This window comes from Anomaloglossus baeobatrachus, chromosome 1 (assembly GCF_048569485.1).
Source record: "Anomaloglossus baeobatrachus isolate aAnoBae1 chromosome 1, aAnoBae1.hap1, whole genome shotgun sequence".
NCBI lineage: Eukaryota > Metazoa > Chordata > Amphibia > Anura > Aromobatidae > Anomaloglossus > Anomaloglossus baeobatrachus.
Window position 1 is genome coordinate 430,034,873 of NC_134353.1, and position 19,186 is coordinate 430,054,058.

A 19,186-nucleotide genomic window follows, 5' to 3' on the forward strand; every position below is an offset into this window, starting at 1 on the left:
AACCCCTAGATTTTAATCTTTTTACCAACAGTTCAGATTCTTTCATATAGGTATTTTTTTCAGTACTATTTCTTTTATTTCGAATCAATTCACCAGTGGGTATGTTCCTGATGACATGACTGGCGTGACATGAATTTGCCATCAGTATAGTGTTAACAGCTGTGGGTTTACGATAGGGTTCTACCAACACCTTTTTTTCGATTTGGATCTGTATTGAAGGTCAAATCTAAAAAATTAATTGATAGCTCATTCATGTGACATGTAAATTTAAGATTGAAACTATTGTTGTTTAAATATGAAAAAAGGAAGACGCAAAATCCTTCTTCCCCCTCCAAACAAAAAACAAATCATCAATAAAGCATCCCAGCCAAAAAATATTGTATCTGAATGGATTGTTGGAATGAAAAATATCTCTTCTCCCATACTGACAGTTAGATTTGCTAAAGATGGTGAGAATTTGGCTCCCATGCTCACTCCCTGTATCTGCATATAATACTTCTCATCAAAAACAAAATAATTATGGGTAAGCAAAAAATTAGTTGCAAGTAACAAAAAATTTTGGATTTTAAATGTATACTCACTGTATTTGGATAAATAATATCTGAGGCTCTCCAATGCAACAGAATGTGGAATTGATGGATATAATCCAATAACATCACATGAGAGCCACAAATAATCATTCCCCCATTCAATTTTTTTTTACCATATTAATAGCTGCTTTGCTATCTCTCAGGTGACTAGGAGTTAGAGCCACAAGGGGTTGTAAATAATGATCCACCCACTCCCCAAGGCGTTCACTGAAAGATCCTATCCCTGAAACGATAGGTCTCAGTGGGGGAGGAAAAATTTCTTTATGCACCTTAGGAAGTGAGTGGTAGATAGGTGTAATAGGATGGTCACAATACAAAGCTTCACTCAATTTCTCTGAAATAGCTCCTGTAAATACACCTTCCTGCAATAGTTTTTTCATTTCATCATTGAAAGGGAGGGTGGGATTTTCATTTAGTTCCCTGTACACACTGGAGTTTTCCAATGCGGTTAAATTGAGTAATTGATCCACCCTTATCTGACTGAACAATTTTTAGATCTTTGTTCTTGCTATATTCCTGAAGAGCTTTTATGTTCATGAAATGTCAGATTATGATGGGTCAATTCCACTCTGTTATTTAATTCCACCAAATCTCTTTCCACCGCTTCTTGAAAAACATCCAACATAGGAGGTCTGGATTTGAGTGGGTACAATTTTGTATTTTTTACATGAAAGGAATTGTTTAAATTGACCTGGTATTCTTTGGAACTTTCAGATTCTAGTTGTCTCAGATTAAACAAACCCACCTGTTCCTTAATCGTAAGTAACTTTTCAACATCTCTGTTTTCTGTAGAACAAAAATTATCAGTACCAACATTATCCTCGAAATGACATTTTAGAGTTAAACAACGTGCTAGACGATTAACATCCAACACTGTGTCATACACATAGTTTTTCCCCGGCATGTAAATTCAAAGTCCTTTTGACAAAAAGCAGGTGGATTTTTTTACTAGATACTAGAGTTCCTGAAGGACTGAACAGCAGAATGGGTCTAATTACACAATATTAAGAAGGAAAGGAGGGGAAAGTTTTTTTTTTTTTCCTCTTCTAAAAGTGGGAGGAGGGGAGAGGAGGAAAGATAGGAAGGAAAACAGAACAGAGGAGGAGGGAGAGAGGAGGAGGGGAAGGGGAGAGAGAAGGGAAGGAGAGAAAAAAAAACAAAACAAAAAAAAAACATCTGAACCATATAGGTTTTTGTCACTGATCTACAGATCTTGCTTGCTGCAGGATGTATTTTTCATATATATATACATATATATATTATAATGTATATGTGTATATATATATATATGTATATGTATATCTATCTATAATCTATCTATAACTATGTTGAGTTTATCCTATATCATTGTTTATTATCAAATGTATATATTATTTGTCTATGTATAAAACATGTTCAATATATGTATTTTTCTATCAATATTCTTGAACTGAGTCTCAACCATCTACTCAGATGTTTTTAATTGTCCTGTTCCACTGCTTTTAATTAAGGGTTATTTGAATATGTTCCACAAAGGAGGATATATTGTCAGTGTTGGAGCTCAGTTCAAGTAGGACCATGAAGAAGGCACATAGTGCTGAAACATGTAGTCCCTTGCTGGAGTGCTATTAATTGATTGGAGTTCCTCATACTTTTATGACTCAATCGATTAATAATGAAGAAGAATTTAAAATTCTGGTGAAATTTCATCCTTTTGATGGATCCCAATTCTCTTACATTTCTGTAATAAATATATATATATATATATATATATATATATATATATATAATAAAATAAAGTTTTATTTCTATAGTGCAAACATATTCCGCAGCGCTTTACAATTCAGAGGGGACATGTACAGACAATTTGAGACAATACAAAATAACAAAATTTAAGATACCAGGAGGAGTGAGGGCCCTGCTCGTAAGCTTACAGTCTGAGGAAATAGGGGAGGCACAAAAGGTGAATGGGGGGGTTAAAAGCTTTTTATACTGTATATGGTCCAGCCATCGATTTAATCGAGTATTTAAAACCAGCTGCATGAACCAGTCATCGGCCAGAATCTTGGCCAGGGGACAAGAATTGGAAGTACATTTTTGATATGAAGGGCAGAAAGGGACTAGATTAGATCAGGGCAGTAAGGTGATAGGCTAGTCTAAAGAAATGTGTTTTTAGGGCCCGCTTAAAGGTGTGGATGTTTGGAATTAATCGGATTGCTCTTGGTAGTGTGTTCCAGAGCATTGGTGCAGCTCGTGAGAAATCTTGAAGACTGGAGAGGGAGGTTCGAATTGTTGAGGATGTCAGTCTTAAGTCATTAGCAGAGCGGGGGGCACGGGTGGGGTGATAGACAGAGACGAGGGAGTAGATGTAGTGTGGTGCGGAACCGTGAAGAACTTCGTGAGTGAGAGTGATAAGTTTATGTTGGATTCTGTAGCGGATAGGCAACCAGTGCAATGACTGGCAAAAGAGCAGAGGCATCAGTGAAGCGGTTGCAGAGGAAAATGATCCTGGCTGCGGCATTCAGAATGGATTGGAGAGGGGAGAGTTTAGTAACAGGGAGACCAATTAATAAAGAATTCAGGCGAGAATGAATGAGAGCGACAGTAAGAGTTTTTGCAGAGTCAACGGTAAGAAAAGGTCGAATTCTAGAGATATTTTTGAGGTGGAATTGACAAGAACGAGCAAGTGAACAAATGTAGGGAGTGAAAGAGACATCGGAGTCAAATATAACCCCAAGACAGCGGTAGTGCTGCTGGGGCGTAATGGTAGAGCCACAAACAGAAATGGTAATATTGGGTTTCGGAAGGTTAGGAGAGGGAGGAAACAGAAGAAGTTCAGTTTTTGATAGGTTCTGTTTTAGATAGAGGGAGGACATGATGTTGGAGACAGCGGACAGACAATCGGTAGTATTTTGTAATAGTGCAGGGGTGATGTCAGGAGAAGATGTGTATAGTTGGGTGTCATCAGCATAGAAATGATACTGGAAACCAAATCTACTGATCGTTTGTCCAATAGGGGCTGTGTATAGAGAGAACAGGAGGGGGCCTATGACTGAACCCTGAGGAACCCCGACCGTAAGGGGGAGAGGAAGAGGAGCTGGCAATGGATACAGTGAATGAGCGGTCAGAGAGGTAAGAGGAGAACCAAGAAAGAACGGTGTTCTTGAGCCCGATAGAGCGGAGCACAGTGAGGAGGAGCTGGTGATCCACAGTATCGAATGCAGCAGAGAGATCCAGGAGGATCAGCAGGGAGTAGTGACCATTAGATTTAGCTGTAAGTAGATCATTAGAGACTTTAGTAAGAGCAGTTTCAGTAGAATGTAAGGAGCGGCAACCGGATTCCAGAGGGTCAAGGAGAGAGTATTCTGACAGATAGCGAATTAGATGGGAGTGGACCAGGCGTTTCAGGAGTTTTGAGATGAAGGAGAGATTAGAGACAAGTCTGTAGTTAGCGTCACAGTTTTGGTCCAGGGATGGTTTAAGTAATGGGTGTATGCTGGCATGTTTGAATGAGGAGGGAAAGACACCAGAGGAGAGAGGGAGATTAAATATTTTAGATAGGTGAATGGTGGCAGATGGGGTGACAGATTTAAGGAGATGTGAGGGAATAGGGTCACTGCTTCACGTAGTAGGGCGAGAAGATGCGAGGCGCCTGGTGACGTCTTTTTCTGTGACTGTATCAAAGAGTGAAAGTGAGCTAGATGAAGTGTAGGAGGGTAGACAATGTGTGGTGTTATGAGGATGGGAGGAATTTTCATGGTGTATATGGTCAATTTTTTCTTTAAAATAATTGGCCAGGTCATCTGCGCTGAGGTTGGTGGTTGGGGCCAGAACTCTTAGTCCGAGGAAGGAATGGAAAGTATCAGAGTCGTTTAGGATTGTTGGCTAGAGAGGTGATGAGGGTGTTAAAATATGCTTGTTTGGAGAGGTGAAGGGCAGCATTGTATGTTTTGAGCATAAACTTATAGTGGATGAAATCTTGTGCTAGATTGGATTTTCTCCAAAGACATTCAGCGCACTTGGAAAACCGCTGGAGAACGCGCGTTTGCAACGTGTGCCAGGGCTGCTGCCGTCCGCGCAGAGTTGCTCTGCGTGTAGGAGGTGCAGCTTCATCTAGGGCGCTCTGTAGGGTTTCATTATAATGTTTTACAGCAGTCAGGACATGACAGGGAGGATATTGGGGCCAGTGATGACTGCACCTTCTTCAGAAGTTTGTGTGTTAATGGCATGTATATTCCTATATGGGAGGTAAGTGGGGGTGTCCTGAGTGGGTTGACAGCTTTTGAGCAAGAATGAAACAAGGTTGTGGTCAGAGAGTGGGAGAGGGGAGTTAGTGAAATCATGCACTGAGCAGAGACTGGAGAAGACCAGGTCCAGTGTATTCCCACCTTCATGTGTAGGAGAGTTAGTTAGATGTGAAAGGCCAAGAGAGGAGGTTAGAGATAAAAGAGGAGTGGCAGCTGGGGAGGGGGGATCATCAATAGGGATCTGCCATGAATAACTGCTGTGCACTTATTAAAATCAGCACAAATGCCCCCTGCATAAATGCTTCCCCTTAGCTAGGTTTACTTATATAGGAAGGTTTGTGCTTAGATGTGAGTCAATTTAGCTCGTTAATCAATCAATCAATCAATATGTGTGTGTATATATGTATGTATATATGTATGTATATATATATATATATATATATATATATATATATATATATATATATATATATATATATATATATATTGTGTATATCAGTATGTGTGTGTGTAATATATATACACTGTGTGTATATATGTACTGTGATAGTGTGTGTGTGTGTGTAGTACAGACCAAAAGTTTGGACACACCTTCTCATTCAAAGAGTTTTCTTTATTTTCATGACCTGAAAATTGAAGATTCACATTGAAGGCATCAAAACTGTGAATTAAAACATGTGGAATGAAATACTTAAAGTGGGAAACTGAAAATATATCTTATATTCTAGGTTCTTCAAAGTAGCCACCTTTTTCTTTGATAACTGCTTTGCACACTCTTGGCATTCTCTTGATGAGCTTCAAGAAGGAGTCACCGAAAATGGTCTTCCAACAGTTTTGAAGGAATTCCCAGAGATGCTTAGCACTTTTTGCCCCTTTTGCCTTCACTCTGCGGTCCAGCTCACCCCAAACCATCTCGATTGGGTTCAGGTCTGGTGACTATGGAGGCCAGGTCATCTGGCGTAGCACCCCATCACTCTCCTTCTTAGTGAAATTAGCCCTTAAACAGCCTGGAGGTGTTTTTGGGGTCATTGTTCTGTTGAAAAACAAATTATGGTCCAACTAAATGCAAACCGGATTGAATAGCATTCCGCTGCAAGAGGCTGTGGTAGACATGCTGGTTCTGTATGTCTTCAATTTTGAATAAATCCCCAACAGTGTCACCAGCAAAGCACCCCCACACCATCACACCTCCTCCTCCATGCTTCACGGTGGAAACCAGGCATGTAGAGTCCCTCCGTTCATCTTTTCTACAAAGACATGGTGGTTGGATTCAAAGATCTCATATTTGGACTCCCCAGACCAAAGCACAGATTTCCACTGGTCTAACGTCCCTTCCTTGTGTTCTTTAGCCCAAACAAGTCTCTTCTGCTTGTTGCCTGTCCTTAGCAGTGGTTTCCTAGCAGCTATTTTACCATGAAGGCCTGCTGCACAAAGTCTCCTCTTAATTGTTGTTATATATATATATATATATATATATATGTATGTATGTATGTATGTATGTATGTATGTATGTATGTATGTATGTATGTATGTATGTGTGTGTGTGTGTGTGTGTGTGTGTGTGTGTGTGTGTGTGTGTGTGTGTGTGTGTATGTAATATATATATATATGTATGTAATATATATATATATATATATATATATATATATATATATATATATATATATATATATATATATACATATATATATATATATATATGTATATATATATATATATATATGTATGATATATATATATATATATATGTATGTAATATATATATATATATATGTATGTAATATATATATATATATATATATATATATATATATATATATATATATATATATATATATATATATATATATATATATACACACAGAGAGATATAGATAGATTATATATAGATATAGAGATATCTATCTATATCTGTGTGTGTATATGTATATATAATATATATTACTGTGTGTATGTATGTGTAATATACTAGCTGTAGTACCCGGGCGTTGCCCGGGATAGTAACTGTCTCCCAGTCTCTGTCTGTGTGTCGATGTCTGTCTTGCTGTCTGTTTCTTTCCTTGTCTGTCTGTTTCTATCTCTCTGTATTTGCATCAGTATCTGTCTCAAGCTCTTTATCTTTCTGTCTCTTTGCCCGTCTGTCTCTTTGCCCGTCTGTCTCTTTGCCCGTCTGTCTCTTTGCCCGTCTGTCTCTTTGCCCGTCTGTCTCTTTGCCCGTCTGTCTCTTTGCCCGGCTGTCTCTTTGCCCGGCTGTCTCTTTGCCCGGCTGTCTCTTTGCCCGGCTGTCTCTTTGCCCGGCTGTCTCTTTGCCCGGCTGTCTCTATCAGTCTCACCACCGACATCTTTTTACCTCACATAAGCTTCGTTTACTTAGTTTGTTTTGTTCCTATAGCAACCACTGACAGTTGCTATTTATAGCCAGGAGCTCCCAGCTTTATTCAGATTAATGGAGGTAAGATTTTTGTAGAGTAACTGGAAAGGACTGGGTTGAATTTTCCCTCCCAAACATAGCATATGACGTTCCCTTAGTCATATGGCGTGTCTGTGCAAAATTTCGCGATTGTACATGATGATGTGATACACACACACCGTATTTTTCCCTTTATAAGACGCATCGGATTATAAGTCACACCCTAAATTTAGACATTAAAAAAAGACGTAAAAATAAAAATGTGGTCCGTCTTATACTCCGGTATTGTCTTACCTGGAGGGGGGCAGCAGTGGTGGTGAAGCGCGGTCACAGAAGGCAGAGATTGTGCTGGCAGGCGCGGCGGGTCAATGGCGGTGGCGTCCATGGTGGCAGGTGCGGCGGAATCGGCGGATCAGTGGTGCAGCAGGCCGGTGCAGTGTGTGTCCCAGTGTCCCGGCTGCCGCTCTCACGCAGGCACAGGCACCCAACTGCCGCCTGCACACAGGCACCCGGCTGCCGCCCGCACTCAAGCACAGGTACCCGGCTGCTTGCACGCATCCACAGACACCCAGCCGCCTGATCGCCGCACATATAGGACCCCCAGGTAAAGCTATATCCAGATTTTAAGACGCACTCCTCATTTTCCTCCCAAATTTTTGAGAGGAAAAGTGCATCTTATAATCCAAAAAATACGGTATATATTTTATATATATATATATATATATATATATATATATATATATATATGTATATATATATATATATATGTGTATATGTATGTATGTGTGTGTGTATATTTAGCAGCAGACACATACATACAGTATGTATACACAGTCAAGTACTTCGTGTAAAAACACGTATAGGAGACTTGTTCAGATGATAAAATGTAAATTTTATTACTAAACATACATTAAAAATTCATTTTCCATAGAGTAGGTACATGAGATAAGGTGGAATCCATCCCACCCACCAGGGAACTAACCACGTTTTAGCCCATCACCTATTTGATAATGTATACACAGTCGCATTTACTATCACAAAATTTTGCATAGACACCTAATTTGAGTCAGGGAACATCATAGACTATGAGGAAAATTTGTCTACGCTTTACAGTTATGCAGCAAAAAAATCTGCTTACATTAAAGTCAATGGAGCTGGCAGATACAGGTCATTATTAGGAGCTCTGATTGGTTTTTATAGGCAACGAAGGTCATTCTTAGTATAAAAAGCTTATGTGTGAGGTAATATGATATCGGTAGAGACAGACGCACAGGGACACGCTCAGGGACATGCACACTCATAATTAGAATGGAGACTGTTTATATAGTTATTTTGGATGATCAGTGAAGGTATAAGTTTACAATGTCTACCTGGAGGTCCTCTCATGCTCTGCAATCCAACTGATGCGTGGGAAAGGTTCTGCTTTTATTCAGTAGAGTTTCTGTCCATGAAGGGCAAACCCCCCTCTCCATGGTGCTTTCATGGGTTCTGAAAACACACATTTCTGGTAAGTAATCACGTATATTTGATTAAACGTTGATTTTTTTTTTTTTTTCTGTTCAAGAATAAATGTAGGTTGTTGTTTGTGGAGAAAAAAAATAAAACATCGCCTGACAATAAGCCCTTTCCAGTTTATTTTTCATCGCAAAAAATAATCTGTGACTTCATCTAATTTTCGGAGAAATGTGGTAGATTAATATTTGTAGCTGTAATGGGTCCATCACTCATATTCTGTGTCGAATGGACCCTGTGATAGGGATTGGTGATTTTCCATCATGGTATATCATTTTAACGGCAACAAAAAGTACGTTATGCTGGGGGGTTTTTTTTGTTCGTTTTTTTTATTCATTTGGAATACGCCTGAAAGGATTGAAAATTATTATTCTATACTGAATGTGTGTGCAAAAAAACCCCAAACATTTCTGGCTGCTTTTTATGAAAAATAATTTTGAGTTAGAGCCATATTACTTACTGTCTTGTAGAGTTCCAATAGTCGTGACCGTAAATCTGGCAGTAAAGAGAAGAGAGAGATTCTTTCCTTCGATAAAATTAAAGAGCAAAGGGAGCGTGAGCGTCAGAGACAAAGAGAGAGAGAAATTAGAGAAATGGAGAGACAAAGGTATGTTTAATTTAATTTTACAGATGTTATTGTTCTAAAATAGCATTGTATCTTCGTTAAAAAAAGAAATTAAGTTTTATTTCAGGTGTTGACCTTTTTAACCCCTTCACGACATTGTATATATCTATTTCTCTCGTCTCATTGGGGGACACTGGAAACAATGGGTATATGCTGCTGCCACTAGGAGGCGACACTAGGCAACAAAACAAAAGTTTAACTTTTAAAGTGTCTTTTTAAGTGTATAAGTGTTCATGAAAAAAATATAGTTCTACCTCTGTACAAGTCACTAGTGCGACCGCACTTAGAATACTGTGTACAATTCTGGTCACCGATATATAAGAAGGACATAGCTGAACTGGAGAGGGTGCAGAGAAGAGCCACCAAGATTATTAGAGGAATGGGTGGGCTGCAATACCAAGACAGGTTATTAAACTTGGGGTTATTTAGTTTGGAAAAACGAAGGCTTAGGGGGGATCTAATCACAATGTATAAATATATGAGGGGACAGTACAGAGACCTTTCCAAAGATCTTTTTACACCTAGGCCTGCGACTGGAACACGGGGGCATCCGCTACGTCTTGAGGAAAGAAGGTTTAATCATAATCACAGACGAGGATTCTTTACTGTACGAGCAGTGAGACTATGGAACTCTCTGCCGCATGATGTTGTAATGAGTGATTCACTACTAACATTTAAGCAGAGCCTGGATGCCTTTCTTGAAAAATTTAATATTACCAGTTATGTATATTAGATTTTATGACAGGGTATTGATCCAGGGAACTAGTCTGATTGCCGGATGTGGAGTCAGGAAGGACATTTTTTCCCCATTGGAACTTGTTTGCCACATTGGGGTTTTTTATGCCTTCCTCTGGATCAACATGTTAGGCTACGGGTTGAACTAGATGGACTTAGAGTCTCCCTTCAACCTTAAAAACTATGATACTATGATACTATGAACTCCGCAGTATATACCCACCTACTGGCAGGAAGTTATTCAGTTTTTGCTTAGTATCAGCAGGAGGACAGACACGGGGCTTTTTTCTCCAGACCCACTTTTTTCCAGTTTTTGTTTTTTTTTTTTTTTAATCTAATGTTTTTTCTTTATTTCTTTTCAGAAAGGATCATTTTTCTTTAAGGGCAACAGAGTGTAGTGAGACACTCTGTTCTCCCACACTGAGACCGAGAGCACAGGAGATAGATAGACCACACTGTTACCTCTCTGGTCGGGATGGCAGGATCCTTAAACCCCAACGTGCCAGCGATTGGAGGTTTGGAGTATTTAGAGATCCTTTGCCAAAAGTTTCATTCCGCTCACCCACCACAGTGAGGCAGGCCATGAGACAGAAGAGGGAGAGTTTCATTCCGCTCACCCACCACAGTGAGGCAGGCCATGAGACATAAGAGAGATCACAGAAGCAAACATCCAGCTTTCCACTTTCCCTATGAAGACAAGGTAGGACTCTGTTCCCATCCAACCCTCCCTGTCTTAATTTGGCATAGGGGCTTCTGGACAGCACAATATCACTCACCTGTCTTATAGTGCACTGGTGGCCAGATCTGTACAATCAGTCCATGTTTCTCTTAGGCTATATGCGCACGTTGCGTATTTGCATGCAGTTACGCTACGATCTGCACCGCAGCGTTACTGCATGCGTCCTGTGCCCCCAGCATAATCTATGAAGATTATGCAGGAGACGTGCGCACGTGGCGTATTAGAGCGCAGCGGTTCGGCTGCTGCCCGAAGCGCGCGTTCTAAGAAGTGACATGTCACTTATTCCGTGCGCTCTGCATGCAGCGCCCGCTCTTGTCTATGGGAGAGGCTGCACTCAGAGCGCATGAAATCGGCTTTTTTTTTTTTTTTTTTTTTTTTTTTTATTACGGACTCTTTCTGCAGGGATTTGAAGCGCACATGTGCTGTTCAAATCGCTGCAGAAATTTCTGCAGGGACCGAATGCTACGTGCGCACATAGCCTTACTCTGCTCCTTCATCGATAGTCAATGTGATTTCTCAATAGTTGTGTGGCAGATCCAGAAATAGAGATGTGTATTATAGTGTACCACACTTGCATATGTTTAGTGTTGTTGCAAGCTGGTTTATTCAGTCCAGCTTCAAACTTGGTCTCCTGGCTCGGCGCTGAGATATTCACACGCTGTTTTTTTTCCACACACCCCTGCAACCATCCTTGCATGTGTCTCCTCCGTCCTGCAGCGTTAACACGCAGTCTGGATGAGACTCCCCCCCACCCCCCCATTGTTTTTTTCCAGCCAGCGCCTGTCTCAAACTTTTTCTCAACGTGGGAAGCTGTGGGGGAGGCTCGACACGCCCCCGCATCCATCTTGGCTGGAGAGTGTCTCATTCTCTCTCAGGTTCAGAAGCTGGTCGCGCCTCTCTGCCATCCCTGCCTCCATGTGATCACAGCTCTGTGTCTCTCTCTCTCCCCCTATGTGTTCAGAAGCTGAATTCCCTGTGAGTCACAGTATTTCTTGGCCAATCACATAGACAGCAGCCACCAGGTAGTTAGCTCCTCCTAGGTACAAACATTGCATTCTGTACCAGGCCTCAGACCTCTGAAACTGTATTTCTGTTACTCTATAAACATAGTCTCCAGCCTAGCTGCCATGTTTTTCCAAAAATAAGACCTCCCCCAAAAATAAGCCCTAGCAGGGATTTTCAGCTTTATCGGCGCAATGCTTAAATATAAGCCCTCCCCGAAAATAAGCCTTAGTCGCGGTTAAATAATGAAGTGTCCATGTAGCTAAAAAAGTTACAGATACGGCAGGACACTTCATTATAGACAGCGGGTACTCCGTAATCATACTCCCCACACGCCGAGCAGAGGACCTGCAGTGATCGCACTTCCGCACACATCCGATCTCACACACACACACATCGGATCACGCACACAGTCACCCATCAGATCACACGCACAATCAAAAAGTACCCCCCGCACACATCTGAGCCCACACACAAACATCAGATTGCACACACAATCAGATTGCACACGCACACACATCAGATCACACACACACACACACACACACCGGATAGCACACACACTCACCACATCCAGCGACACTGATTTCTTCTCACCAGCAGAATCCTGAGAAGCAGTACACTGGAGCGCAAGGACCTGCCGCAATGCTTTCTTACAGGACCTGTGGACACGTGACTTCCTCCCATCATTCACTGCGGCTGATAGCATTCTGTAACGCTGGATGTGGTGAGTGTGTGTGTATCTGTTCTGCAATCTGCTGTGTGTGATTGTCAGCGATCTGCTGTGTTTGAGTGTGTCAGCCACAAGTAGGGGAGGATGGCGTGCAGCACCCACCGGAGATCACAGGGAGGACCTGGGAGCCACGCCGACGTCCGGGTCTGGTATGAGTCTCCTGGAAAGTGGGGGGGTCTGCTTTTTTAAGGGGGTAAACTTACCCCCAACCATGTTTCTCCAAGAATAAGACCTCCTCCAAAAATAAGCCCTAGTGCTTTTTTGGGGGAAAAAAGAAAGTATGACAGTGTCCTTTTTTTGGATAAACACAGTATCTCTAATTGGTTTCTTTGTATTCTTATCTCACCGTGTACAATTGAAGAGATGTTTTTTGTTTTTTTTTTTCAAGAAAGCTTGTTATTTGCTATTACTGTGTACAATACAAGGGAAGATAAGTGTGCCACCCCCACGTCAGCAGCAGCCGGGCTGCTCGGATCCGGATCCACAGTGGCTCGAGGGGTCTCCGGACCCGGGGGTCGCGTGGACACTCAAATAAAAAGGAGCGTATATGTACGGGGATTGCTGTGGATACTTTGTGATGCCACCCACGGTGTGTGGTAAGATGTAATACCACCGCTGCCGTTTGAGAGCACTCGGGGGCGATGGGATGGCAGCTGGATGTTAACCCCTCCATGGGTAGGGGTGGATGCCCCGAGGCTCAGTGTCCAGGACACGGGGAATGATGTAGGCCGGAGGTGGCGCGCCGGGCTGGACCGGGCAATGTTGGTGTACTCACTGTTGAATAATTGCACACAAGTCTGCTGGTAAACCAAGGTGTCAGTGGCCGGCTGCCGTGGCTGGGTGTACTCTGGTCCCACACCTGGCTGGTGTATCGATGTCTCTTCCTCCGGCACTCTGTAACTTTCTTAATTCTGGACATCTCCATATGGAACGGGGAAGTCCACTCCCGATGCTGTTGTGGTTGGGAGTCGTGCCCGCGAAAACTGGCCCTTGGGATCTCAGTGGGTGTTTGCGGATACCCTATCCCCCGCGGTGGGCTGCCGTTTCGCTCTATCTGGGCTAACACTTCTGGAACAATGTCTGGAACCTTGCTCCCGGCCTGGAAAATTAGAGAAGGGGCTTGCAACCATCTTCTAACTAGGGTCCAGGTACCCCACCTGTTAACTGTTTCTGAAGTGGATCTCCGCTGTTGGTTCCAGCGGGCTCCAACCCTGTCTCGGTCCACTTTGGACTTCCCGTGACCAGACTCCCGTCGCCTTTGGACACGTTCCACTGCTTACCACCTAGCCAGTAGACCAGGGCCACTACCCTGGCTACCCTCCACTAGGCTCAGCCTTGACTTCACTCCTTCAACCTCAAACTACCAACTTCAAATTCTCCTTCCAAATAACTCTGACTTAAGACCCCGTCACACACAAAGATAAATCTTTGGCAGATCTGTGGTTGCAGTGAAATCCTAGACATATTGTTCCATTTGTACACAGCCACAAACCTGGCACTGATTGTCCACAATTTCACTGCAACCACAGATCTGCCGCAGATTTATCTGTGTGTGTGACAGGGCCTTTAGACTTAACTCAAACTGATTTGTTCCCACCCCCAGATCCTCAAGATCCCTAGGTGGGCGCTCCCAATTCACCTGGTCCTTCCCACTGGTGTGTCCTTCCTATCTTGAGGGGGGGTGGCTAGGATTTTGTGGCAGATGGTACCTTATGTGGGATGGTGTTATGTCGGGTGAATTGTTCTTCTGTGACCACCTGGCGGCGCCAGGGCGTCACATAAGCATTCTCAAGAAAGCTTGTTATTTGCTATGCCTGTTCAGCTTAACATTTATAGTCTTCACTATAGTCTCCATTCAGCCAATACACAATTTCTATGCCCATTCAGACAGGACTCATTTCCATTAACCACAAAAGAATACTCTGATCCATATTAGAGATGAATATAATTTGACAAAAGTCACCAAAGCAGGAATTGATTTATACAAATTGACTCTGTTCATAGATACAATAAATCATTAAATAAAGGCTACGTGCCAAGGAGTTTACAAAAATACAAAATATATTTTATTAAACAATACGACACAGGGACACACAAATAGTGCAAAGTAGTGAGAATAAAATCAATGCACACAAACAAAAAACAGGGCAGCCGTGCGTGTCAGGATTGGGTCAGCACCAAGGTCTGGGCTACATGGAGAATATAGTTGCTAAAGGACCAAAAGTGATTGAAAATGGCATCCTGTAAAATTGCATGGGTATATGTATATCTAAACAGGGTATACCAAATTCAACCACTAGAGGTCTCATATGGTTGGGTCACAGAATTAATACAGGATGATACAATAGCCAACTGAATAGCATAGCAACAAAGTGGCAGGTGTATATAGTACAATTTAATAGATATAAGAGTTGTAGTGATACATTAATAATAACCAAAATGGTATTTCACACTCTCATAATTCACGATCAATTGGAAGAGTCTTATGATAAACCATATAGATGCCAGCTATTTCAGCAACAAGATAATGTTCATATAGTGTACCTATATAATTAAAGACAGAGTTTATATAAACAGTTGCTGGTAATTTTGCAGAAAGGCAATACAATCATAGAATAGTGAACCTGTATTATGTGCAGCATTACATCCCTTGTACATAGTTACAAACCGTTTAGTGAATGGTAGAAAGGCATATTGCCAGCGGTAAGTAAGGGGAAAGCATGCTGCACATTAAGGGGAAAATGCTCCAGCAAGGTAGAACGACCCACCAAGGAACAGCCTGACTGAACACACTGCCCTGCACCTCAACACGTGTTTCGCTTCCGCTTCATCGGGAGGTGCAGGGAGTGTGCTGCCAGCGGTTTAAGTCCCAAATTGTGGCGCTTAACTGCCAATAGCGGCGCGCGTCGGCACACTGAGGCCCATCCCACACAGCACATGGGCGTCAAGGAATCATCAGGTGCAACACAGAAGATCCTATTGGACGCCACGGGGAGGGGCGTCAGGGAGCCAGCGCGCGCACAGGCAGGAAGCCAGAGATCCCATTATAGAGTCAGGCAAAGTGTGGGCAAACATGGCAATAGTCAAAATAGACATAATATGAAAACGCCATCCTTTGTTGCATGATGATAAAAGTAGAATTATTCACAGGGATCAGAAACCATTTACTCATTCATCCACTGGGGACTGCCAGATCTATAAGGACAAACATTAAAAATAAAATAAATGTTATGGTAGAAACGTGATCCGGAGCCACTATCCGCTCAACCGCAATGTCATATTTCTTAAAATGATACATAGTATCAGGCGACTCAAACATGACAATGTCATGAAAATAAATAAAGAGGAAAACGCATATAGAGATATGAAGGGACATGGTGGAAATAAGATAATCGTGATATACATCACAGGCCAGAATTATTTTAGAAAAGCCTTGAAGCTTACGGCATCATTAAGTCCCCTAGGTTTAACGGTATCGAGGATTGTAATCCAACGAGCCTCCTTCTTATGTACATTGTTGGTAACATCACCGCCTCTAGCCCCCATATTCACCCTATCAATACCTCTAAACTTGAGCTGTCTCCAATTACATCCATGCCGCTCCCTGAATTGTCTCGGTATATTTTTTAATTGAGCTATTTCATCGGGTCTCTGGGCCTTTGCAGCATTTTTAATATCCCGCAGATGTTCTAAGACTCGTACGTTTAACTCTCGGGTAGTCCGACCTATGTAAATCAGCCCACATGGGCATGATGCCCAGTAGACAACATTCATAGAGCGGCAATTGATAAACTGAAGAATTTTATAGGTTTTTGATTGCGAGGAGTCCCAGAATTCAAATGCCCCATCCATCTGGGGGCAGGCACCACAATCACCACATCAAAAGGATCCAGATCTCGGACCCTGGGTGGTAAATGGATTACAAGTACTATGTGGCGTGTAGTGACTCCTCACAATCAAATCCCTAAGTGTTCTTGATCTTCTAGGGGTGATGGCAGGTTTCAAAGTGAGAATAGGGGCAAGGTCGTGATCTGCCATAAGTATCGGCCAGTATTTTGTGATTATGGCGGACATCTCACGCCATTGTGCATGGTAGGGAGTGATGAGCCGTAATGTGTTGTCAGTTGTTCTATTTTTTACCTTCAAAAGCTCTTCACGAGGGGTTCTTTTTGCCCTCTCATATCCCTTCTGGATGGACTGGGAGGAATAGTGCCTGGCTCTAAACCGCCTTCTGAGGTCCAGAGATTGGTTATCAAATAGGGAATCACTCGAACACACCCTACGTGCTCTCAGGAATTGTCCGGTTGGTATCGAATTAATTACCTGAAAGGGGTGGGAGGACTTGGCATCCAAAAGAAAATTAACAGCTGTCTTGTTCCGAAATATATCAGTGCACAATCCACCATCGCTGCCCTTGGTGATCAAAACGTCCAAAAATTCGATTTTCTCAGTGCTGGTGGTGACAGTAAGATTAATATTTTTAGTATTAGTGTTGAGACGCTGCACAAAATCTTCCAGTTGGTGGACCTCCCCCTGCCAAATTAAAAAAATGTCATCAATATAGCGCAGCCATATGTGGACGCAAAGTCCGGAAAATGAACGAACCGTTCCCAATAACCAAGAAAGAGGTTTGCATATGAGAGCGCACAAGACACCCCATTGCAACTACTCTCTCTTGGAGATAAACGGTCCTTAAATAAGAAAAAATTGTGGGTTAAAATAAAAACGCAACAATAATAGGAGGTCCACCAACTGAACGTCAAGGCTTGTTGTTCGAAGAAAAAATTCTATAGCCTCAAGACAATCAGTATGATTAATTGATGTGTACAGCGACTCAACATCTGCGGTCACCATCATAACATCTGTTTCCAGCACCAGTCCATCAAGTCTGTTGAGGAACTCTGTTGAGTCGCGAATATATGAAGGTAATGTGATCACCAAGGGCTTAAAATAGTGATCCAAGAATTTGCAAACCGGCTCACAAAAATTGTTATTGCCGGACACTATGGGTCTTCCATCTAACTTGTAACTCACGACACTGCGGAGGAGATTCAGGGGCAATTAACATATTCACTTCGGTACCAAAGACATCCTTAACCTGTGCGGCCCAGTTCGCATCACGACCACGAAAAAAGCCATCAGAGTATTAGAATTGCTGTTGGCGGAATAGGAGAATGTTAGTCTAGCCCACTTTCCCAGCTCTGTCAAAAAACGCTCTACCACCTTCCCACCCTTGTCGGCCTGCCCACCCATTTATCTGTTCACAAAATTGTTTTTATAAGGAATTAAGACAATTGCCCACAAAAAGAACACGATAACATGAGTAAACAACAACGTAAGGCCCTTTTGGAACTACAAGCAATGGATGATGTGGTGGTCAAACAGGCCGATAAGGGTGGGAACGTGGTTCTGTGGTCTAAGGAACAATATGAGGCAGAGGCCTTCAGACAGCTTAGCAGCGTCTGTTATTCTAAACTGAAGACCGATCCTACTGCCAGATTTCGGAGTGAGCTTTCAGATGTACTCTATCTTGCCTATGAGAAGGGCATAATCCCCAAATCCATACTGGAGGGATTATTAGTTAAATTTCCAACAATCCCAACTATATGCTTTCTACCGAAAGTGCACAAACATTTAACATGTCCGCCTGGAAGACCCAGAGTCTCCGGCAATAACAATTTGTGTGAGCCGGTTTGCAAATTGTTGATCACTATTTTAAGCCCTTGGTGATCACATTACCTTCATATATTCGCGACTCAACAGAGTTCCTCAACAGACTTGATGGACTGGTGCTGGAAACAGATGTTATAATGGTGACCGTAGATGTTGAGTCGCTGTACACCTCAATTAATCATGCTGATGGTCTTGAGGCCGTAGAATTTTTTTCTTCGAACAACTAACCTTGACGTTCAGTTGATGGACCTCCTTCTATTATTGTTGCGTTTTTATTTTAACCCACAATTTTTTCTTATTTAAGGACCGTTTCTATCTCCAAGAGAGAGGAGTTGCAATGGGGGCGTCTTGTGCGCCTTCATATGCAAACCTCTTTCTTGGTTATTGGGAACGGTCCATTCATTTTTCAGATTTTGAGTTTGGCGCAGTCCACATGTGGCTGTGCTATATTGATGACATTTTTTTAATTTGGCAGGGGAGGTCCAAAAACTGGAAGCTTTTGTGCAGCGTCTCAACACTAATACTAAAAATATTAATCTTACGGTCACCACCAGCACTGAGAGAATCGAATTTTTGGACGTTGTGATCACCAAGGGCAGCGATGGTGGATTGTGCACTGATATATTTCGGAACAAGACAGCTGTTAATTCTCTTTTGGATGCCAAGTCCTCCCACCCCTTTTCAGGTAATTCATTCGATACCAACCGGACAATTTCTGAGAGCACGTAGGGCGTGTTCGAGTGATTCCCTATTCCTAACCAATCTCTGGACCTCAGAAGGCGGTTTAGAGCCAGGCACTATTCCTCCCAGTCCATCCAGAAGGAATATGAGGGGGCAAAAAGAACCCCTCATGATGAGCTTTTGAAGGTGAAAAATAGAACAACTGACGATACATTACGGCTCATCACTCCCTACCATGCACAATGGCGTGAGATGTCCGC

General features: G+C 42.2%; 1 protein-coding gene across 1 annotated transcript in view; it reads left to right on the forward strand.

Moving 5' to 3' along the window:
- Positions 1-19,186, forward strand: part of LOC142303971 (scaffold attachment factor B2-like) — an 812,977-nt gene that overhangs the window by 276,720 nt on the left and 517,071 nt on the right. The window contains exon 12 of the mRNA XM_075345939.1: positions 9,209-9,345. Coding sequence (XP_075202054.1) covers positions 9,209-9,345 — 137 coding nt within the window. The remainder of the gene's footprint in view (positions 1-9,208; positions 9,346-19,186) is intronic.